Source organism: Heteronotia binoei, chromosome 11, assembly GCF_032191835.1.
Source record: "Heteronotia binoei isolate CCM8104 ecotype False Entrance Well chromosome 11, APGP_CSIRO_Hbin_v1, whole genome shotgun sequence".
Classification (NCBI taxonomy): domain Eukaryota; kingdom Metazoa; phylum Chordata; class Lepidosauria; order Squamata; family Gekkonidae; genus Heteronotia; species Heteronotia binoei.
In genome coordinates, this window is record NC_083233.1 from 76,610,596 (window position 1) to 76,634,588 (window position 23,993).

Consider the following 23,993-nt stretch of genomic DNA (forward strand, 5'->3'; position numbering starts at 1 on the left):
ACGCAATGGAACTGAGTTCTGGAATCTCTTAGTGGAAATAAAATTCTCAACAAAAAAAAAAAGTTTAAAAGTGAATGGGGGGCACCCATGTGTATCTCTTTCATTTCCCTCTAGTATCAGAATAATTTTGGGGGGATTGACATAGTCAAAGAAGGGATATTGGCTGTTCACCTCATTACATATACTAAATCCATTTTCATTTTACGTATTCTCTTTTTCCAATGCCAAACTAGAATTATGCACCGCATTAAGCCGCATGGAATGGAACCCCATCAACCCTATTACAAATAAACTTGCACAGGTACGTTCTGAATAAAACTTCGTTGGTCTTAAAGGTGAACTTGGCTCTTACTTTGTTCTGCTGCTTCAGACCAACACGGCTGCCCGCTTGGATCTATCTAGAATGATGTTTGTAATGTATAGAATGATGTTAAAAAGTAAATTAGGCGGATAAGAATTAGGAAATACATGTCTTTTAGTTTTACCTAGATTTTTAGCAGCAGCAATTAACAGGCAACTTTTATTACCTTTTATTGCTATCCACAAAGGGCCCCACGGCGCAGAGTGGTAAAGCTGCAGTACTGCAGTTGGAGCCCTCTGCTCATGACCTGAGTTCGATCCCAGTGGAAGCTGGTTCAAGTAGCCAGCTCCAGGTCGACTCAGCCTTCCATCCTTCCCAGGTCAGTAAAATGAGTCCCCAGCTTGCTGGGGGGAAAGCGTAGATGACTGGGGAAGGCGATGGCAAACCACCCTGTAAAAAGTCTGCCGTGAAAACGTTGTGAAAGCAACGTCACCCCAGAGTCGGAAACGACTGGCGCTTGCACAGGGGAATGCCTTTACCTTTACTATTGCTATCCAGACCAAATGGTCTTCCAATTGATTACACTATTTTGCCATTTGATCCTAACTTTGTATCAGTTTACACTCTTAGCCCACCAACTACATGTATTTCAGCCCACTGTACGCCTGTCCCCTTGTCTGAAGAGGCGTGCATGCATAGGAAAGCTGACATTCTGAATAAAACTTGGTTGGTCTTAAAGGTGCTACTGGACTCCTACTTTGTCCTCAAACTTTAGTAAGCATCGATCCAACATCTGGAGCAGCCTTGACCGTAGCTGCAGCCTCTCTGGTCGCAACAGGACTGAGGAGCCACACGGTTTGCAAAAGCACTTGCCACTGTCTTCCCAGGCAGCCTGCCCCTCAGGCATCACAGCTGTCAAACTTCCCCCTGGGGCTCCATGGCGACTGTGCCTGTTAGCCCCACCTCTCCTCCTGGCCTTTGATTGGGCCCTCTGGAGCTTCCCCGAAAGGCAGAGGGGGAGGGATTTAGTCACAGATGAAAGTTTCAGAGGAGGAAGGAAGTTGCAGGAGGATGTCGTGACTTAGTCTGGCTGCTGCAGGGAGGGGAAGCAGAGCTTGCAGCAGCCGGATCCCCCACCCCTGTCTTTCTGCCCTGCGTTTCCTCTCTAGAGCATCCCCCTTGCTGGGCATGCAGGCTGCAGAGCACCAGGAGGAGAAGGAAGAGGAGGAAGGCAGTGGCTGTGAGCCTGAAGGGGCCTTTAGGAAGAACGCCTTCCAGCTGACGGTGGAGGATGTCTACGACATGTCCTACGTCCTGGGCAGAGAGCTGCACAAGATCAGCAGCGAGCCTCGGGCGGAGATGCCGGCCCAGGTGGCCCAGCTGCAGTTCAAGGTGGTGAGCGTCCTGGAGATGCTGGAGGTCCTGGTGAATGACAGCAATCTGACGGTGGAGGCCCTCAAGATGGAGAGGGACAGCCTCAAGAGGGAGGTGGAGGAGCTCCGGGAACAGGGCGCCCACGGAACCGCGGAACAGGTAGACTTACGATTATGATTGCTTTTGGAAGCAGGGGTGGCCAGACTTGCACAACGCCAGTGGCCCTGCCACTAGGCAAACTAGGTGGCTGCCTAGGGTGCCAGCCTTCTGGGGGCACCAAATTGGGCCCCCTGGTGACATGATCAGCGCAGGGGTTGACGCCAGAAGTTAGACAGTCTAGGGCCGGCCCTGAACGTAATGTAAGAACCATGTAGAATAAATGTTTGAGAACTGCAAGACGTGAAAGGCAGATGTTTGAGAGTTGGGTTCTCATTGGGGAGAAAGGAGGGGCTTATAAAAGAATTAAATAAAGTTTAAAAATCGCCCCTATTGCATAGAGGTTTGAATGAACCAGTCATGGCTGAGTGCCATGAGGGGTCTTTCATCCAGGGGTGGCCAACGGTAGCTCTTCAGATGTTTTTTTGCTTACGACTCCCATCAGCCCCAGCCGTTGGCCATGCTGGCTGGGGCTGATGGGAGTTGTAGGCAAAAAATATCTGGAGAGCTACCGTTGGCCACCCCTGAATTCCATACATTTTCCAACTTTTTTTAAAAAAAGAAGAGTTGGTTGTTATCCCCTGTCTTTCTCTACCTGAAGGAGTCTTCAGGACCAGATCTACATGTTTTTTGAGGGGGGGGGGATTAAAAAATGGGGCCCCCTTATGGGCCATTCTATCTTATGGTCCCATAGAATACAGTGGACTCCATACCCAATTTGGCACGCCCCCCTCCGTCGGAGCCCGGGGCAAATACCCCCCTAGATCCGGCCCTGGGAGTCTCAGAGTGGCTTACAATCTCCTTCCCTTCCTCTCCCTGCAACAGACATCCTGCGAGCGGTGTTCCCTCTAAGCTGAGTTAGTGTGAGCTAGCTCGCATTCTTTTAGCCTCCGCGTCACCCGTTTTTTGCCTGAGCTCAGGAGAAATGGCCCCCAGAGCAAACAAATTGATGCAGCAGCTCACAGCTTTAATCCCAGTAGCTCACAAAGTAGAACTCTTGCTCACAAAACTCCAGAGCTTAGAGGGAGCCCTGCTTGTGATGTTGGTGAGGCTGAGAGAGCTCTGAGAGAACTTGTGATTGACCAAAGGTCATCTAGCTGGCTGTATGGAGGCATGGGGAATCAAACCTGGTTCTCTAGATTAGAGTCCACCGCTCTTAACCACTACACTACACTACACTATACTACACCTGGTTCTCTAGATTAGAGTCCATCGCTCTTAACCACTACATTACACCTGGTTCTCTAAATTAGAGTCCACCGCTCTTAACCACTACACTACTCTAGTGCTGAAAGCACTGAGGAGGGGCAGCATTTCCGGTACCAGGAATTCAGGAGTAAAATCTATGCAGACCAGGATTTATTTACTTTGTGGGCAAGAGAGAGACTTATGGGAAGAAGACGAAGAAGACCACCACAGATTTATACCCCGCCCTTCTCTCTGATTCAGTCTCAGAGTGGCTTGCCATCTCCTTTACCTCCTTCCCCGACACCAGACACCCTGTGAGGTGGATGGGGCTGAGAGAGCTCTCCCAGCAGCTGCCCTTTCGAGGACAACTCTGCGAGAGCTATGGCTGACCCAAGGCCATGAATGAATTCCTGCTGTTCACAGCCTTGCTCAGGTCTTGCACACTGAGGGCCCTTGACTGAGTCCATCCACCTCACGTCGAACCTTCCTTGTTTCCTCAGCTCACCTACCTTGCTGAAATTCAGCGCAGATTTCAAAATACTTTTTCTTCTTCTTTCTGTTCTGCGTTGGTGACTTTCACATCAGTCACACTGCCGTGTCTGTCATTTCTGGTACGGAAAAACCCTAATCCAGATCAAAGAGAGCAGGAGATATTGCAGCATAGGACATATATCAGCTTGCATTTGCACAGTTAAGGAATAAAGATTTTCTTAAGAACAGAAGAGAAGAGCCCTTAAGAACAGAACGAAGTTAGAAGGGATCTCCAAGGTAATTTAGTCCAACCCCCTGCACAATGCAGGAAATTCCCCAAACCTCCCCCAGTGGTCCATCCTCATCCCATCTCACGCAGTGACCAACCAGTTCCTCTGCACGGCCAACAACAGGGCAGAGAGGCTGAGGCCTTCATAAGAACATCAGAAGAGGCCTGCTAGATCAGATCATTGAGGGTCCATCTAGTCCAGCATCCCATCTCACACAGCAGCCAACCAGTTCCTCTGGAGGTCCAGCAACAAGGCATAGAGGCCGAGGCCTTCCCCCTGCTGTTGCCTCCTGGCTCTGGGATTCAGAGGTTTAGTGCCTCAGAATGTGGAGGTTCCCCTCAGCCACCGTGGCTAGCAGCCCCTGAGTCCCCCTCAGTTGCAATGGCTAGCAGATACCAATAGACCTAATAAGCAAGTCACGGTGGCAGCTGCAGTAATCAGGACTTACCATCTCCTTTCCCTTCCTCCCCCACAACAGACACCCTGTGAGGTAGGTGGGGCTGAGAGAGCTCTCCCAGAAGCTGCCCTTTGAAGGACAGCTCTGCGAGAGCTATGGCCAACCCATGGCCATTTCAGCAGCTGCAAGCGGAGGAGTGGGGAATCAAACCTGGTTCTCCCAGATAAGGGGCCACACACTTTACCACTACACCAAACTGGCTTATTGCAAAATAAGGTTGAGACTGTGTGAAAGTTTAAAGACTAGGCCTATCAAGTGCCTTATATTCAGCTTTATTATTTACAGTCATCCCTGAAGACAAAGTCATTTCACAGCCCTTTCCCTTTTGTGGCCTCACGGCTGGCATTTATATTTTCCAGTGTCGATTTTATCCTTTTTTTCCCTCCAATTTTCAAATTTTTATTATAATATATACAATAGTTTGAAAACATTTAGTTTTTTGTCTACAAAGTCAGCAAAGTATTCTTCTAATACAAGTTGAGAAAAAAAACCAGTTAACAAGTAAAAAGAACAGAAGCTGATCTGCCATACCTTCATTTTGATTTACTTAACAATTAATAGTAAGCAAAATTTAAGTATTTTTTGGGAAGTTTGCATGGAGTAGTTTGGTGTGTTTGAACGTAATCAAAGAAAGGAAACCATTTTTCTACAAAATCATTGGCATCAACATCGGAATTCGTCTGTTGCATCTGGGAAGCAATTTTGCCCTCAGTAATGATACCCCATATTTTCAAAACCCACTGTCTTTTTGAAGGTATAGAGTCAGCTTTCCAATATTGCGCAATTAGCATTTTTGCAGACAACCCTTTTGATTGTATGGTAAATCTGGTCACCCTTTCCCAGGCCACTGGGATGGGCAGAATATCCTGATTTTTTTGAGGGAAAACACCCCCTCCTCTTGTCTGACCTTCTAGGTCAGCCTGGGCCCCAACAAGTTGGTGGTGGACCTGACAGACGCCAACCGGCCTCGCTTCACGCTGCAGGAGCTGAGGGAAGTGCTCCAGGAACGCAACCAGCTGAAGGCCCAGCTGATGGTGGCGCAGGAGGAGCTGCAGTGCTACAAAAGGTGTGTGAGGAAGGGGATGTAGGGTTGCCAATCCCCAGGTGGGGGCAGGGGATCCCCATCCCCAAAGTCTCCTGGCTCTGTCCCTGAAGTCCCCCGATATTTCTGCAATTGGACGTGGCAACCCTGAGGGGACGACAGAACGCTTCCTCAGAGCTGGAGTTCACCGCCATTCGCCATGGGCAGCAGGAGGGTTTCTCAACACAGACAGTGCAAAATGTGTGCTCTGCCAAGTGGATCGGGAGTTTTGCCATGGGTCCTTCATTAGACACTGGGGGCAGGCAGGCAGGGAGTGGGGACTCAGCTACTGTGGTCTCTCCATATTTATGTGCCCTGAGGGACCGCGCGCCACAGAAAAGTCTGCCTCCTGCACCAAACTCAGCACCCAGTAAGGGGATTGTTGGGGGACAGAAATCTAGCATTTTAAAATGGACCATTGCACTGTGAAGATTAAAACCTGGTTTATCCATGCTGGGAAATAAGGTGGCAGAGCCCTGAGGTGGAAGAAGAAGAGGCTCAATGGTAGATCCTCTGCTTGGCACGCAGAAAGTCTTAGGTTCAATCCCCGGAATCTCCAGTTAAAAGAATCAGTAGACAATATGCAGCTTGACGAAACAGTGATTGTGTGATTGTATACCAGGCCTTTTTTTGAGCAGGAATGCACAGGAACGCAGTTCTGGCTGGCTTGGTGTCAGGGGGTGTGACCTAATATGCAAATGAGTTCCTGCTGGGCTTTTCTTCAAAATAGCCCCATATGAAACAATGGTGACGCCAGAAGGTGTGGCCTGATATGCAAATGAGTTCCTGCTGGGCTTCTCCTACAAAACAGCCCTATATGAAACAATGGTGATGTCAAAAGGTGTGGCCTGATATGCAAATGAGTTCCTGCTGGGCTTTTTCTACAAAATAGCCCTATATGAAACAATGGTGATGCCAGAAGGTGTGGCCTGATATGCAAATGAGTTCCCGCTGGGCTTTTTTCTACCAAAAAAAGCCCTGTATATGTTCGAGAATGCCCTGCTAGGGTTGTCAAGTCTCTAGCAGCCTCGGGACCTTTTTCGTGCGTACACAGCACGGTGACATCACCCAGAAGCGACGTATCGTACTGGGCACATTGCGCGGGGGACGCTCTATGGTTTCAAGTGGGGACATTCTAGCAATTTGAGGAAACTCTTTGGTACCATAGTTTTAGAACAAAGAGTGCCATAGAGCATCCCCACACAAAACCATAGAGTTTTCAGCAAATTCCTAGAGTGTCCCCATGCGACATGACCAGCGTGATGCATCACTCCCGGGCACCGCACACACTGTGCAGCAATGGGACGCTTTTGGGGGCAGGGTTCCCCCCCCGGCGCCCTTCTCCCTGCCGGCAGGTTGGGGCCTACCAAAGTAGGTGATCCCCTGCCCCCCGGTGGGAACTTGGCAACCCTATGTCCTGCACATTCAAGAATGGAATGCTTCACTGGGCGGAGAGAGGTGTAAGGCAGGGATGGCCAACGGTAGCTCTTCAGATGTTTTTTTTTGCCTACAACTCCCATCAGCCCCAGCCATCAGCCATGCTGGCTGGGGCTGATGGGAGTTGTAGGCAAAAAACATCTGGAGAGCTACCGTTGGCCACCCCTGGTGTAGGGGATTGCAGCTTTGACTGTTCCTTCTCATGAGATGGTCTCTGCAAACAGAAACCTAACAGCAGGGAGGAAGGTTCTATACCAAAGGTTTTGAACTCATTTGTTATGAGGGCCAGATCTGACATAAATGAGACCTTGTCGGACTGGGCTGGGCCATGTTGGGCCAGGCCTTGTGTGTACCTATTTAAGATGAGGTAGCAGAGAAATAAACTTTATAAAGGACGCAGACAAACACAAAGATTTAAAAAAAAAATCAGGGGACCAGGAGGGAGAGGAGCCACAGCCAATAGAAGAAAGAGAGGCTTGGCTCAGTAGCTCTGCGATTGAGAGGTTGGCAAAGCAAGCTCTACTCCTCCCCTGCTTCTTCCCCAAAGGAGGAGCCTCAGCCAATGGAGAAAATAGAGGTTTTGCTCTGTAGCGCCTATGCGATAGAGCAAGCGTGACAAAACAAGCTGTGATGCAGAAGGAAGGGAGAGAGGGGGGAAAAGAAGCAGACAACAGCCAGTTGCTCGAGGGCCTGATAGGAGCCCTCCAGGGGCCTGATTCAGCCCCCGGGCCGCATGTTTGACACCCCTGTTCTATACTTTCTCTTTTCTTTCGGTTCTGGGCTTCTTTTTGCAGGACCTCTTTAAAGTAAGGGAGTATTCTGAAACATGGTGCTCCACCTGCTGACCAAATTGGTACAGTCAATTCTAGCAGCTTGGCGCTCTCTGCCGCCTCATTACCCGGCTCATGACTACAGAGCCTAGCCCAGCTGTGGGTAGCAGCTAAAGTTTTGGTGGACTAGGGCCCATGTCTCTGAATGCATGAACTATGACCACATGTCTGGGGTATATACAGGGCTTTTTTTGTAGCAGGAACTCCTTTGCCTATTAGGCCACACACCTCTGTTGTAGCCAATCCTCCAAGAGCTTACAGTAGGCCCTGTAAGAAGAGTCCTGTAAGCTCTTGGAGGATTGGCTACATCAGGGGGTGCGGCCTAATCAGGGCTTCTTCGGTAGAGGAACTTTGCCTATTAGGCCACACACCACTGTTGTAGCCAATCCTCCAAGAGCTTACAATAGGCCCTGTAAGAAGAGCCCAGTAAGCTCTTGGAGGATTGGCTACATCAGGGGGTGCGGCCTAATCAGGGCTTCTTCGGTACAGGAACTCCTTTGCCTATTAGGCCACACACCCCTGTTGTAGCCAATCCTCCAAGAGCTTACGTAGGCCCTGAACTAAAAGCCCTGTAAGCTCTTGGAGGATTGGCTACAACAGGGGTGTGTGGCCTAATAGGCAAAGGAGTTCCTGCTACAAAAAAGCGCTGGGTATATACATGTTATATATACAGTTGGGCAATGAATAGAAATCTTTGACATCATTTTTTTTTTGCATAGCTTTGATACTGAAGGGGCAAAAATTCTTCTCCTTCTCTCTCTCTCTCAAGCAGTTCTGTGTCCCAGACGCAGAATCCAGTCGAGCTGATCCACAAGGAGTCCACCGTAGGCAGCACTCCTGGATCAGGAAGTGAAGAGAAAACCATGATAAAAAGACTGTGAGTATCAGAGTTGCATCTTTGGGGATTTGGGGGAGACTAAACCAAACGTCGCCTGATCTGGGTAGTCCAAGCTGGATCTGTTGGATCTTGGAAGCAAAGCAGGTCAGCCCTGATCAGTATTAGAATGGGGGACCACCAGTTAATACCATAGAACAGGGGTGGCCAAACTTGCTTAACATAAGAGCCGCAGAGAATAAATGCCGGATGTTTGAGAGCCATAAGACATGACTGGCAGAGGAAGGAAGGAAGGAAGGAAGGAAGGAAGGAAGGAAGGAAGGAAGGAAGGAAGGAAGGAAGGAAGGAAGGAAGGAAGGAAGGAAGGAGGGAGGGAGGGAAGGAAGGAAGGAAGGAAGGAGGGAGGGAAGGAAGGAAGGAAGGAAGGAAGGAAGGAGGGAAGGAAGGAAGGAAGGAGGGAAGGAGGGAGGGAAGGAGGGAGGGAAGGAAGGAAGGAAGGAGGGAAGGAGGGAGGGAAGGAGGGAAGGAAGGAGGGAAGGAAGGAGGGAAGGAAGGAAGGAAGGAAGGAAGGAAGGAAGGAAGGAAGGAAGGAAGGAAGGAAGGAAGGAAGGAAGGAAGGAAGGAAGGAAACTGGGAAAAATGCATTCTCCAAACCCACCTGCTGGCTTAGCTTGGAGAAATTATTTAAAGAGACAGATGCCTTCACCAAGCCAACCAACGAGGCTTTGGGGGCTTTGAGAGCCACAAGGAAGGAAGGAGGGAAAATAGATGGGAGGAGGGAGGGTAGAAAGAAAGCAACTTTAAATACATTCTCCATGCCTTCAGCTGGCTTGGCTTGGAGAAGTGATGGAAAGAAGGAAGGAAGGCTCATAGAATTGGAACCCTGGGTCCAACCTTTTTGAAAGTTTGAGGGTGTTTTGAGGAGAGGCACTGGATGCTATGTTGCAAATTTGGTGCCTCTACCCCCTAGAGCCCCAGATACCCAGGGATCAGTTCTCCATTAGGCATTCCCCCCCTCATTTTCTGATAACCCTGAAGCAGGGGGAGGGCCTCCAAAATAGGGGGTCCCCTGCCCCCACTTGGGGATTGGCAGCTCTAATTTGGGGGTGGAGCCTGGGCGGGCAGAGTTTAAGCCCTAACACATGACGGCTGGGGAAAGAGTTCCGACATGGATCTGGAATGGAGGAGGAGAGTGAGGAGAGAAGGGACCCCTTATTCAGGATGGGAAGGACCCATGTGGTGAAGCAGGCAGAGCATTTGACTAGGCTTTGGGGAATCTGGGTTCAAATCCCCACACATGCCGTGGAAACTCACTGTGTGACCTTGGGCCATTCACAAACTCTCCGCTTCACCTACCTCACAGGCAGCACCGGCCCAAAGGTGCATGGCACCCTAGGCAGGCGCCCCCCCTCCCCTCGCACTCTCTGTGAGGACGCCCAGTCATACCAGCTTCGAGGTCTGCGCGTGTTTTGAAGAGACCTCTGGAGCAAGTTTCTTCCCCCTCCTTTCCGAAAAGGGGGGAAGAAACTTGCTCCAGAGGTCTCTTCAAAACACGCGCAGACCTCAAAGCCGGTATGGCTTGGGGTCTTCGCAGTGAGTTTCTCGGGGGCCGGGTGGGAGCTGGCGGCAGCAGGGCAAGCTTTGGGGGTGGGAGGGAGGGAGCTGGCTGCGGTGGCAGCAGGGTGAGCTTTGTGGGGGGCAGGGCAAGCTTCGGGGAGGGGCGCGGAAGGGAGCTGGCTGTGGCAGGGAGGAGGGAGGCAAAAACCAGGTTTCTTACCTGTAACTGATGATCTTCGAGTGGTCATCTGTGCAGTCACACACATGGGTTATCCGCCTGGATCGAACCTGACCTCAGCGAATTCAAAGCAATCTTATGTGTTAATTTTAGTGCGCACTCCCTCTCGGTCTGGGGAGGAGGCATCCACTGCGCATGCCTAGAACGAGGAGAGGGCGCTCCACTCCGCTGTATAGAGAAATTTTGTAAATAAGGCGAGCAACAAAACCAGCAGCGGGGAAGGCTGGGCAGGCATGTGTGACTGCACAGATGACCACTCGAAGATCATCAGTTACAGGTAAGAAACCTGTTTATCTTCATCGTGGTCTCTGTGCAGTCCCACACATGGGTGAGCTGTCCACACCCATCGATAGCGTACCTGCTGAGATCGGCAGTTGTCTTGGGCACCGAGAGGGGGGGAAGCCCAATTCAGAGCCCCCTCCCTCCTGGCGCCCTAGGCGACCGCCTAGTTTGCCTAGCGGGTGAGCCGGCCCCGCTCACTGTCAGCATATGCTTGCTGCTTGGTAAGACATCAGGCTGGAGTCAGATGCCAGTGACCTGTGACAGTTCATGACAGCTTCCCTTATCTGGTTCGTACCGGTTCTGTCCAGAGTATTGTGCCTATGCAAGATGACTCAGCACTGAGTGCTGATTGGTGCTTCTGTATTGCTGCAATGTATATCACTGTGAATCGACTGTATGTTCATCTCTGCTCTCAGTCGTGTTGTCTGGCGAAGCACTTTGTCAGTGTATACCAGCGTAGCTGTAAACTTGCAAATAAATGTAAATGGTTAGCGCAAATCAGAGCGCCACAGTTGCTTTCTATTATTAAGCCTCGCAAGTCCAGGGCATGCCCGCAGATACGCCAACCCTCACAGGGTCGTTGTGATGGTGGGGATAAAATGGAGGAGAGAAGGACGTCAGTCGCTCAAGTGTCCCCATTGGGGAGAAAGGCGGGGTAGAAATGAAGTAAATAAATAACCCAGGTGGATTGTGGAGAACCCCTAAAAGGTTTTCTTCCCCCCTCCCCAAACCAGGCAAGTGGAAAAAACCTAGGTGATGTAGCTCAATACAATTGTGAAAGGGATGCTAACCAAGGCCCAGTTTGATGTGGAGACCCAGTTTGGTGTAGTGGTTAAGTGTGCGGATTCTTATCTGGGAGAACCGGGTTTGATTCCCCATGCCTCCACTTGCACCTGCAAGCATGGCCTTGGGTCAGCCATAGCCCTGGCAGAGGTTGTCCTTGAAAGGGCAGCTGCTGTGAGAGCCCTCTCCAGCCCCTCCCGCCTCACAGGGTGTCTGATGTGGGGGAGGAAGGGAAAGGAGTTTGTGAGCCGCTCTGAGACTCTTCGGAGTGGAGGGCGGGATATAAATCCAATATCTTCATCTAACTCACAGGGTGTCTGTTATGGGGGAGGAAGTTAAAGGAGATGGTGAGCCGCTCTGAGACTCTTCGGAGTGGAGGGTGGGATATAAATCCAATATCTTCATCTACCTCACAGGGTGTCTGTTGTGAGGGAGGAAGGTGAAACAGATTGTGAGCCGCTCTGAGACTCTTCAGAGTGGAGGGCGGGATATAAATCCAATATCTTCATCTTCCTCACAGGGTGTCCGTTGTAAGGGAGGAAGGTGAAGGAGATTGTGAGCCACTCTGAGACTCTTCAGAGTGGAGGGCGGGAAAGAAATCCAATATCTTCATCTACCTCACGGGGTGTCTGTTGTGGGGGAGGAAGATAAAGGAGATGGTGAGCTGCTCTGAGACTCTTCGGAGTGGAGGGCAGGATATAAATCTAATATCTTCATCTACCTCACAGGGTGTCTGTTGTGAGGGAGGAAGGTGAAGGAGATTGTGAGCCGCTCTGAGACTCTTCAGAGTGGAGAGCGGGATATAAATCCAATATCTTCATCTACCTCGCAGGGTGTCTGTTGTGAGGGAAGGTGAAGGAGATTGTGAGCCGCTCTGAGACTCTTCGGAGTGGAGGGCGGGATATAAATCCAATATCATCTTCTTCTTCAAAATCCTGCATGGCTGTTCTATTCAGATAACCTTTGGAAATCAGCATTTCCACCTCCTCCTTGGGCTCCCTTTCCCATTTGCTTCATCCCCGCCTGCTTTGTTCCACTGACTACGTCTTTTATTCCCTTCTTTTGGCAAAAGCAAGTCCCAAGCTCAGGAAAGAACTATTGGGCTCTTCTCGGCACCAGCAGCCCAGACTCAGCACGTCGGTTTTTGACCAGAGCAGGCTGGCTTGCCTTCTGGGGCCTCTCTTCTCTTGGACTCAGCAGGTCACGCTTTCTTCCTTTTTAATTGCAGGTTTGGTTTTAAAAGGCCGCGATGAAGAGCTTCCTTCCCATGACTCAAAGGAAACAGAAGGCCGGGAAGCGGGACAGATGAAGACAGTATCAAGCTGAATTGTTGTTTTTTTGTGATCTCTTGATGTTTCAGGATGTGTTGATTTTTCCAACTTTACCAGGGCTTTTTTTGAGCGGGAGTGCACAACAACGCAGTTCCAGCTGGCCTGGTGTCAGGGGGGTAGGCCTAAGATGCAAATTAGTTCCAGCTGGGCTTTTACAACAACAACAAAAAATACCCTGAACGTCACTTTAATTCCCTATTTGTGTGTTGCAGTTTCTGGAAAGCGGGACCATTTCCCCATCTTACAAAGGTCAACCTAGTCCTGGAAAATCCTTTTGGTTTACGACGGACAAAAATAAATCCATGCACTTTTGTTTTTAGTAGCATTTGTGATAGTTTGCTGGCCTCGTTTTCATCCTCCCACGGGGAAATGTGATTGTCCCAGGCAGCTGCGGGACGGTCAGAATATTTATGCTGATCTGAAGAGGGCTTGCATAAGAAAAGAAGAGCCCTGCTGGATCAGACCAGTGGTCCATCTAATCTAGCATCCTACCAAACACAGTGGCCAAACAGTTACCATGGAGGGCCAACAACAGGGCAGAGAGACCAAAGTCTTCATAAGAACATCAGAAGAGCCCTGCTGGATCAGACCAGCGGTCCATCTAGTCTAGCATCCTGCCAAACACACTGGCCAAACAGTTACCATGGAGGGCCAACAACAGGGCAGAGAGACCAAGGTCTTCATAAGAACATCAGAAGAGCCCTGCTGAATCAGACCAGTGGTCCATCTAGTTTAGCATCCTGCCAAACACAGTGGCCAGCTAGGTCCTCTGGACATCCAACAAACAGGGCAGAGAGTCTGAGGACTTCCTAAGAATATAAGAGCTCCGCTGGATCAGAGCAGTAGTCCTTCTAGCCCAGCATCCTGCCTCAAAGAGTGGCCAATCAGTTCCCCTAGAGCCGCAGTCTCCAACCTTTTTGGCACCAGGGACCAGTTTTGTGGAAGAGAATTTCTCCAAGGACCGGGGGGGGCAGTGGTTTTGGGATAATGCAATTGTGCACTTTATTTCTATTAGTTTGGTGTGGTGGTTAAGCATGCAGACTCTTATCTAGGAGAACCGGGTTTGATTTCCCACTCCTCCACTTGCAGCTGCTGGAACGGCTTTGGCAGAGTTGTCCTTGAAAGGGCAGCTTCTAGGAGAGCTCTCTCAGCCTCACCCACCTCACAGGGTGTCTGTTGTGGGAAGGGAAGGCAAAGGAGATTGTGAGCCACTGTGAGACTCTGAAATTCGGAGCGGAGGGCAGAATGTAAATCCAATGTCGTCTTATTATTATCACTACATTGTAATATATAATAACTATACAACTCATGGCCCGGTTGCTAACAGGCCACGGCCCGGTACTGGTCCACGGCTTGGGGGTTGGGAACCCCTGCCCTAGAGGGCCAACAATAGGCATAGAGGCTAAGGCCTTCTCTCCTGGCTCTGGGATACAGAGGATTAGTGCCTCTGAATGTGGAGATTCCCTTCTGCAACCATGGCTGGTAGCCACAGCGAGACTTCTCTGTGAGACTATCTAACCCCCTTTCAAAGCTACCGGTTCCTGTGGCCATCGCTACATCCGCTAGCAGCAAAGTCCACATTGTAATCAATCTCTTTTCAGTCATGAAGTCGCTTGCTTTGTTTTAGAAAGCCACAATCCAAACTAAAAATCTCACAAGGCAGTAGGGGGAGTTGCTATAGGTGGAAGCAAGAGAAGCCCAGCTGAATCACAACCACGGAGTATGTCTTCTCGCTTCCCTTTTCCTATGGTGACTGGTTACATTCCTCTAGGACAGGGATGGCCGAACTTGCTTAACAGAAGAGCCACGCAGAATAAATGTCAGATGTTTGAGAGCCGCAAGACAGGAAAGGCGGAAAGAAAACAGAGATGGGGGGGAGTAGAGAGGTGGAAAGAAAGCAACTTTAACTGGCTGGAGAGCCAGTTTGGTGTTGTGGTTAAGTGTGCGGACTTTTATCTGGGAGAACCGGGTTTGATTCCCCACGCCTCCACTTGAAGCTGCTGGAATGGCCTTGGGTCAGCCAGAGCCCCGGCAGAGGTTGTCCTTGAAAGGGCAGCTGCTGTGTGGGGGAGGAAGGTAAAGGAGATTGTGAGCCACTCTGAGACTCTTCAGAGTGGAGGGTGGGATATAAATCCAGTATCTTCATCTTCTTCTTCTTAAATGCATTCTCCAAGCTGGCAGTTGGCTTTGCTAGGAGGAGTGATTTAAAGAGAGAAATGCTTTTTCCAAGCTGGCCACTGGGCTGGTGGGGGCTTCGCGAGCCACACAATATGTGTGAAAGTGCCACAACTGGCTCGAGCCACAACTTGGCCACCTCTGCTCTAGGATGCCCATATCTGGTGAAGACAACGGGCTATGGTAAAATTCCAGTCCCCCGTCTCAAAACAGAGAAAGGGCAACCAAAATGGCCAAGCGCTGAAGCATTTGTTAGGGACCCCAATTCCCTCCCACCAGAAACTTCTTCGTAGGCAAATGGCTTTTACTCCCGCCTCTCTTACTTTCTCTTCTCCTGCTCTCAAAGTAGCTGAGCAGTTTGGGAGTAAAACAAGCCCTCGGCAGAGCCAGCAGGGAACCAACCTCTTCGAAAACACAACAGGTCGGCTGGGGCTGCGTGACTGAAAACACAATACTGGCTAGTCGAATGCTCTAGTATAGAGCTATATTGCAGACATGCTTGGAATATTACATATAATTCTAGTTTTCTAGAATTATAGAATTTGTCGAGAGAGAAAGGGAAGTTAGCGGCTATCGTATCCTGCAACAGCACCATCGGAAAATTCGTTATGCATAGGTTTTTGCGGGGCTTTTTTTGTAGCAGGAGCTCCTCTGCATATTAGGCCACACACCCCCTGATGTAGCCAATCCTCCAAGAGCTTACAGGGCTCTTAGTTCAGGGCCTGGAGGGAGGGAGGGAACGGAGGGAGGGAGGGATGGAAGGGAGGGCCTGTGTAAGCTCCAGGAGGATTGGCTACCAACATCAGGGGTGTGTAGCTTAATATGCAAAGGAGTTCCTGCTACAAAAAAAGCCCTAGATTTTTGCAGGCGCAGGAACACGAACCCCAGTTTGCCACGTGGAAGGGAGGGGGTGTTGTTTGCCCCCTAAGCTAAAAAAATGATCCTCAAACTCCTATTTAAGCAGGCCAAGGGCTTAGGAAGTAAAAACAAGACTGCCGCGAGACAAGAGAAACACGGAGGCTTTGACCACAGCCAGCTCCCTGTTAATAAATATCTCGTTTTATTTCATTCGTTTTGTACACAGAAATATTTTCTTCAAGTTTTTTTTTTTCCTTTTAAAAAATACAATACGAAGCCAGACCCCCTATTTCCCTCCACCGCTCCCCGCCTCTCCCGCAACTTTGCTCAAAGCAAACCGTGGGGAGGTCAGAGATTTTCAGAAGCAAACACCCATCTTCCTTGGAAGAGCCAAAGCACCCCCCCCCCCCCGTGTGTTCTATAAAAGAGGAGATCTCATGTTGGAATATACAAAGCCACCAACTCCTCCCATGTCCCCTCACTGCCTCTCTCTTGTGGCGGGGACGGCAGGATGCATGGGTTCAGGCCGACAGCCCAAACGTTGTTGCCAAAGCTCAGCGCCAAAGTTCAGCGTTTCCAAAAAGGAACGTTGACACAGTGCTTCCCCCCCCCCCCTCCCCCAATCGCCACAGGCTCATTTTTCACCAGCAGCAGGCTCCAGAACTGCATTAAACCAGGCCCTCCTTTCCTCCAAAGGTGCCAAATTCCTTCTCAGCTCGGCTGAGAGACCTTGAGAGCGCTTCAAGCCAGCTTAAGGGGTGCGCCCTCCTAGGTCTCCTCTTCTGCCTGCAAGTGCTGAATCAACGCCAAGAGCTTGCATCAGTCCCGCACAGGGGCGGGGAGGCCGGTCCCTCGTTTCCAGCAGTGATTTCTTAGCTGTACCAGGATTGGAAAATGTCGGCGTCTTCCGCCGCTCCCTTCTCTTCGAGAAAGGAAAAGCAGAGTCCCTCAGTTACGTTACCGTAGCTCAGCTTCATATTTCTATGTGGACCAAATGCCATTCGTGAAAAAGGAAAATCCAGCTGTCTCTGGAGTGGAGTTCGCATCTCTTTCAAAAAGGATAGCAGCCAAATCGGACAGCTTCTCTCGGTAAAATGAGCAAGGCTTCGGCGGCGGAAGGCGTCAGCGAGGGAAGCGACGCCGGAAAGAGGCCAGGCTCCTCCCGCCATCCGGGTGGGACTGTAACGAAACAGCGGCCTTCCTGAGAAGGGGCCCCAGCTGACTCAATGGCCACTCTCTTAGACCCACAACACTCCCGCTTCGTTTCTCGGTGCAAGCGTTTCACAGTGGGTGGCATTCCGGGCTCTCCGAAAAGAAGTTCCGCACACAACAGCCCTGCCGGGGAAGCACACCAGGCCGGCGACAACTGGAACAGGCCATTTGGGGCCTGCTAGCCGCCTTGCCCCCACACCCTTCTGCAGGGGGTTTTCAATTTGACTTACAGCTCAGTCGAACCCCAGGTTGCCTCTAGGCCAGGCCTACGGGAGAACAGATAGCCAGCAAGTCAAGGGGATGCCCAAATCGGGGTTCGCTCATTAGGTGACACTTGGTCCCTCCTAGCCGAACGGTCGGGGGAGATGAGGAAGCAGGCCCTGAAGCCACGGCGACAGGAGGAAAGGGAATTCAAAGGCGAGTTACTTGCTTTGCCCGTCGTCTGCACTGGAACTCAGCCACCCCACCCCCTCCTTCTAACTAACAAACACTGACAATCCCGGGTGAACCTCACAAAGATCCAAACGGCCAGAGAAACCTTTGGAAATGACAAGAGCCATCCCAACGTGACAGTCGGAGGTGGGACCAAAAAATCTGGAGCCGGGCAAGACCCGGGCTTTTGGAAAGGCCCAGTTTCGAGGAAGCGGCTCTCCCTTTCGTCGCCGTTTAGCGCCGCCGTGTTCCCCTCTCCCTGCGCTCGCGAGCAAGCGTCGTCCTCGCCCCATTCGGGCTTCAAAAAGCCGCTCGATCCCCTTGGCTGGACGGCGCCTCCACAAGGCAAGAATGGAGCGAGAGTGACGCAGCCCGCCCCGGCATCAAGAAAGCGTATTGCTAATGCCAGAAAGCGGGGCAAACGTTTGCCATGCCCCCCCCCCCCAAACAAGTACCCCTTCCAGAGACTGTGAACAGCATAATTCCACAGCAGGGGCATGCAGCCCCCTCAGTCCCGCCCACCTGGACATGAAGAAAACAGATGCCCATTTGTTGATGATCAGGAGGGACGGTCGGTATTCGCCACGCTGCGGGCACTCGCTCTAAAGGACATTTCCCCCTTCATCGAAGCAGGAGAGCGGCCAGCCCAAACAGCTGCGTTCCCGCCACAGAATTCTACACTAATCCCAACAGCCGCAATCAGGAAACACTGATCGATTAACCCGTCGATAGGTAAAGGGATCCCCCCCCCCCGAAATCCTGACAAGCCCAATAGAGAAACCTATCCAGAAGTCTGTTTCAAGCCTGCCCAGGAGTGTGGAGTGGGTAGAAGCGACCTCGAGACAGACATTTTTAAATAATGAGGGAGCAGGCCCCGGAGGCGTCTCCACAACGAGCGCTGTAAACAAAGCAGGTCGAGCGCCCTCGGAAGGGGGAGAAAGGCTCTTCCCGGGACGAGGTGAGCTAGTGTTTTAGCCACGGGTGAGCTTCGAGGGAGGCTTTGCTCCGGTCTCCGTAGTCGTACAAGAGTTCTTCGCCGGCCTTGATGTCGCGCAGGGCCACCAGGATGAGGTGTGGGGTGCCGTCGATGTCGTGGAGTTTCGTCTGGCAGTTCCCGCACTTGCTGTGGTTGATCAGCCTCCCCAGGCGATTGGTCTCTTTCGTAGCGTCGACGCTGCGGCAGGGATCCCAGAAGAGGAGGAGGAGGAGAGAGAAAAAAACACACAAGAGATTTGAGCTCTTGGGGGCAGAGAAGAGACAGAGAGAGAGAGAGAGACGCTCAGACGCTTCAGCAGAATAAACCTCGATTCACCGTTAAAAGAAACCGGAAACTGTGGAGTTGGCATCTTTCAGACACAAAAATGCAGTTGGCTAGACAGCTTCTCTACTAAAGCTGGAGGATCTCAGAAATTACAAGCGCGCTCTCCAATTTGTTAGATAAATGGTTTCCTATTTTAGACCATGAATGGCAGATCTCCACTTTCAAGCGCTATTTACCTAGTCACCGTAGTTTATTTTTATATGTTTAAAGGAGATAAGATTATGTTACATGTAACAAGAACTTCTTTATTAAAATATAAAATATTTAGTATTAAGGAAGACCATGTTATGTATATTTGTTGATGCTTATCTCTCTCTCCATCTATCTATCTCTCCATCTCTCTCTCCAGCTATCTCTCCATCTCTCTCTCTCTCCATCTATCTCTCCATCTCTTGCTCTCTCTCTATCTATTAGTGCTTTTTGGAATTGTACTAATCTTATGAAGAACTGCCTTTTATTTATCAACACCACTGAGTTTATTTTGTTTGAATGGAATAACTGTAATATACTATTGTAACGTTCTTGTATTCAATAAACTGTAAAAAAAGTTTAAAAAAAGAAATTACAAGTGCCGATAATGTAGTTTCGCTGTATTTTATTGTGCATTATTTTATTGTTTGTAACGGCCATCGGCCCTATGCGATAAAACTGACCTATTTATCTATCAGGTGCCAATAGGAAATATTCCTCAGTGTTATATAGTGCTTTAAGGTGCTTATAGTAAGGTCAAATACATTATCTCTGTATTACTCCGATAGCTCAGTATTTATTTGCCTATGGCGAATACAAATCCTCTTCAAGCGAGCAGTTACTGAAAGTTGTGAGCCGATGGTGGTATTTGGTTACATCATGCTGGAGTAGATTATTTAAAAAATTCTTTCAGAAGGTATAACTGTGTTGTTCTGCAGTACAACACTTAGATTTTAGTCCAGGGGCAGCTTAAGAGACCAGCGAGTGTTTCAGGCTAGAAGCTTTTGAGAAAGTCAAATCTCCCTTTGTCAGACACAGTAGAGTCGACATGCCTATCTGGGTCCTTTTATCCTAATCAGATGGCGGGAGGGGTGATGTGAAGAATGCTTGTAAAGGATCTTGAATGCTTGTTCAGAACAATGGAACCCACCCTGCCCCCCGGGCTATGTCCCCAGGGACACAGGATTTTTCTCACTAAAGGTAAAGATAGTCCCCTGTGCAAGCGCCAGTCATTTCCGACTATGGGGGTGACATTGCTTTCACAATGTTTTCATGGCAGACTTTTTACAGGGTGGTTTGCCATTGCCTTCCCCAGTCATCTACGCTTTCCCCCCAGCGAGCTGGGTACTCATTTTACCGACCTCGGAAGGATGGAAGGCTGAGTCAACCTGGAGCCGGCTACCTGAACCCAGCTTCTGCCTGGATCGAACTCAGGTCGTGAGCAGAGAGCTCCGACTGCAGTACTGCAGCTTTACCACCCTGCACCATGGGGCTCTTACTTTTGTCACTACAGATGCTAATTTTCTGCCTGTAATCAAGATGCACGTGCTGTAATCGAGATAAACTTGTAAAAGATGGCCAAAGTGCAAAACCACTCTCACTGGCCGAAGAAGCGAGTGGTGACTGACAAAAAGCTCCAACCCTGCCACAAATTTTGTTATTCTATAAAATATGCGACTGGACTCTTGCTCTTTTATTCTCCCAGCTTCCAACTAGGATAAAAGGACTCATGTCTTCAGTTCTACTATCCTTGACAAAGGAAGCTCTGATTCTTAGAAGTTTACATCCTGAAACTCCTGAGAGCCAGTTTGGTGTAGTGGTGAAGTGCGCGGACCTCTTATCTGGGAGAACCGGGTTTGATTCCCCACTACTCCATTTGCAGCTGCTGGAATGGCCTTGGGTCAGCCATAGCTTTGACAGAGGTTGTCCTTGAAAGGGCAGCTGCTGTGAGAGCCCTCTCCAGCCCCACCCACCTCACAGGGTGTCTGTTGTGGGGGAGGAAGGTAAAGGAGATTGTGAGCCACTCTTGAGACTCTGATTCTGAGAGAAGGAAAGGAAAGGTTCCCTGTGCAAGCACCAGTTGTTTCCAACTCTGGGGTGACGTTGCTTTCACAATGTTTTCACGGCAGACTTTTTACAGGGTGGTTGGCCATTGCCTTCCCCAGTCATCTACACTTTCCCCCCAGCAAGCTGGGTCCTCATTTTACCCACCTCGGAAGGATGGAAGGCTGAGTCAACCTCAAGCCGACTACCTGAAAACCCAGCTTCTACCGGGGATCGCACTCAGATCGTGAGCAGAGCTTAGGACTGCAGTACTGCAGCTTTAACACTCTGCCCCCACGGGGCTCTAAGAGAAGGGCGGGGTATAAATATGCAGTCTTCTTCCCCCCTCTAATAGGCTTCCAGATTCAAATTTCACTGTTCTAAACATTCTTGGAAGCCAGAAATTTAGTGGATTTAGTAGAACTACTTCTTAAGAGTGGGTCAATCCAGAACAACTATTATTTCTGTGCTAATTCCAATTGGCGGCTTCCATCATTCTAAAAGTAAAAGACTGCAGGTTCTTCCATTCCATTCACAAAAGAAATGAATCCTGTGCCTCTGTTGACAGATGTTTTGGGGGAAAGCGATTTCACTCCATCCTCCACAAACTTAACTTTGCAAGGAAAGAGAAGAAAAGAGGGCAAAAAAATAATAATCTTACCAGTACGTTTTGCTTAGGTACTGAAAGTAGTACATATAGCAGCCAGTGGATGGGTCTTGAGCGTACAGCGCTTCTCGTTTCTTGGCATCCGTGATCTCTATCAGATCCCCGTGATACTCGACCACGAACTCTCCCCGGTTGAAACATCTGGTCGCGATGACCCCTCTCCCTTTGCCGTCGATGAAGTCGATCTGCGGAGGCGAGGAGAAGAAACTCGAGTTGCATCCCAGCTCCTCGCCAAAGAACGACTTGCAACGTCGCAGTTCTTTAACTTTGTACGTAAGAGAAGCCGTGTTAGATCAGGCCTGCGGCCCATCCAGTCCAACACTCTGTGTCGCAGAATGGCCAAAAAAGCCAGGTGCCATCAGGAGGTCCACCAGTAGGGCTAGAACCCTTCCCTCTGGGCCCCCCTCCAAGCACCAAGAATACAGAGCATCACTTGCCCAAAACAGAGAGTTTCATCAGTACCTTGTGGCTAGAGAGTCAGTGTTGGTGTAGTGGTTAAGTGCACTACAAGGGAGATATCAGCGAGTCCCTTTAGCCGACAGACTTTGCTCCTGTGGAGCAAATACCCCTGACTCAATCCAGCATATATTGCTTGACTGTTCTTTATACCATAACCTCCGTAAAGATTTATTTGGCAAGCTTTCTTTTTCTCCAGTTTTGTCTATTCTGCCACCCTGTTATTATTTATTGAGTGATACTGAGGGGGTGGTTAGTGAGGCTGTGGCAAAAATTTCTGGCTGACATCCTTAAATTTAATTCTGACCATGTTTGAATGCATCTGTAAGCTTGGTTTTATTTTGATTTTATCTCCAATGTTTAATTTTTTATATTCTGTGTATTTTTATCTGAATCTATTATGCCATTAAAGGTTTGGTATGGTATGGTATGGTAAGTGCACTACTCTTATCTGAGAGAAACGGGTTTGATTCCCCACCCCTCCACTTGCAGCTGCTGGAATGGCCTTGGGTCAGCCATAGCTCTTGTAGGAGTTGTCCTTGAAAGGGCAGCTTGTCAGAGCTCTCTCAGCCCCACCCACCTCACAAGGTGTCTGTTGTGGGGGGGAGAAGATAAAGGAGATTGTGAGCCGCTCTGAGACTCTGATTCAGAGAGAAGGGTGGGGTATAAATCTGCAGTCATCTTCTTCTTCTAATAGCCACTGATGGACCTCTGCTCCATATGTTTATCCCTATGTTGCTCCATACGTTTGTCTTGTTGAACAGCCAGTCCCCACCAACTGATAGCTCTTGGGAGGACACTGCTTGTCTGATAACAGATTTCCCAAGCCTGCTGACTTTGTTGCTCCTTCTCTGTTCCTTCTGCAGGCCACTAATGAAAACCTCCGCAGTTCAACCGCAATCTATTATGACTTCTTAAACAGGAGCCTTTGTACACTGTGGCCTGTTTCTCCACTACAAACCAGGATACTACCATAATTCAGAGTCCCAGTTGGTGGACAAACCGCCCCCCTGCCCCCCCCCCCAATTGCAACTTAAGTACCCGGTTTGAATGTCAAAGCAAATTCCATTTGTATCGAGACAGAAGACTTAACAGGCCATGCAAAGAAAGAAGGAACACTGAAGCAACTTTTTAAAAATCTGCAAAGCCAGTAAGACCTCCAATATAATGTAGCATGGCTACAGGAATAAACAGAGCCAGTTTGGTATAGTGGTTAAGTGCGCGAACCAGGTTTGATTCCCCACTCCTCCATTTGAACCTGCTGGAATGGCCTTGGGTCTCGCAGGAGTTGTCTTTGAAAAGGGCAGCTGCTGGGAGAGCCCTCTCAGCCCCACCCACCTCACAGGGTGTCTGTTGTGGGGGAGGAAGGTAAAGGAGATGGTGAGCCGCTCTGAGACTCTGATTCAGAGAGAAGGGCGGGGTATAAATCTGTAGTCGTCTTCTTCTTTAAAAGGGGATCTGATAGATTCATGGAGGAGAGGTCTGTCAGTGGCTACCAGCCAAGGTGACTGAAGGGAACCTCCACCTTCAGAGTCCCAGAGCAAGATATGAACATCAGATGTTTGAGAGCGACAAGGGAGGGAAGGAAGGAAGGGAGGGAGGGAACGAAGGGAGGGAGGGAAGGAAGGGAGGGAGGGAAGGAGGGGACTGAAGGGAGGAGGGAGGGAGGGAACGAAGGGGGGAGGGAGGGAACGAAAGGGAGGGAGGGACAGAAGGGAGGGAAGGAAGGGAGTGAGGAAGGGAGGGAGGGACAGAAGGGAGGGAGTGAGGAAGGGAGGGAGGGAGGGAAGGGAGGAAAGGAAGGGAAGGACAGAAGGGAGGGAGGGACGGGAGGGAGGGAAGGAGGGAGTGATGTTCTTATGAGTTCACAAGAAGGCAGCCCAGAACTGGGGAAGGGGGAGGGGAGGAGAGGTGGAAAGAAAGCAACTTTAACTTTAATGTATTCTCCAGACCTCCAGTTGGCTTGACTTGGAGAAGTAATTCAAAAAGAGAAATGCCTTCTCCAAGCTGGCCAACAGGGCAGCCGAGGCTTTCACACAATATACGCGTGAAAGAACCTCATGTGGCTCCCGAGCCACAGTTTGGCCATCCCTGCACACACACACACACACACACACACACCCGAAACAAGTTCTCCGGGAGAAGAGTTCCAGCCTAGTCTTTGGCCTGCCACACGAGCTTTCTACGAGCAAGTTCTGTGTGCAAGTAATTCTTTTTCGGAGAGAAGTTGACTGCACCTCGGTGACAA

At 49.9% G+C, this 23,993-nt stretch overlaps 2 protein-coding genes across 2 annotated transcripts in view; one reads left to right on the top strand and one right to left on the bottom strand.

Annotated features, from left to right (window-relative positions):
- The first annotated feature begins 1,328 nt into the window (after positions 1-1,328).
- Positions 1,329-12,933, top strand: RILPL2 (Rab interacting lysosomal protein like 2). Its single transcript, XM_060250127.1, has 4 exons — positions 1,329-1,834; positions 5,152-5,303; positions 8,355-8,462; positions 12,509-12,933. Exons 1-4 carry the CDS (start codon positions 1,490-1,492, stop codon positions 12,531-12,533), a joined length of 630 nt encoding a protein of 209 aa, XP_060106110.1. The 5' UTR covers positions 1,329-1,489; the 3' UTR covers positions 12,534-12,933.
- Positions 12,934-15,823: 2,890 nt separating this feature from the next.
- Positions 15,824-23,993, bottom strand: part of KMT5A (lysine methyltransferase 5A) — a 28,562-nt gene continuing 20,392 nt past the window's right edge. The window contains exons 7-8 of the mRNA XM_060249271.1: positions 21,284-21,474; positions 15,824-18,462 (exon numbers count right to left, since the gene is read on the bottom strand). Coding sequence (XP_060105254.1) covers positions 18,252-18,462; positions 21,284-21,474 — 402 coding nt within the window. The 3' untranslated portion in view covers positions 15,824-18,251. The remainder of the gene's footprint in view (positions 18,463-21,283; positions 21,475-23,993) is intronic.

Bases quoted from the DNA above. Each gene is read 5' to 3' on its own strand.
- RILPL2 (XM_060250127.1), top strand. From the start codon at position 1,490: ATGCAGGCTGCAGAGCACCAGGAGGAGAAGGAAGAGGAGGAAGGCAGT. The intron at 5,304-8,354 runs GTGTGTGAGGAA...CTCTCTCTCAAG, and splicing joins GAGCTGCAGTGCTACAAAAG to CAGTTCTGTGTCCCAGACGC. The intron at 8,463-12,508 runs GTGAGTATCAGA...TTTTAATTGCAG, and splicing joins AAAACCATGATAAAAAGACT to GTTTGGTTTTAAAAGGCCGC.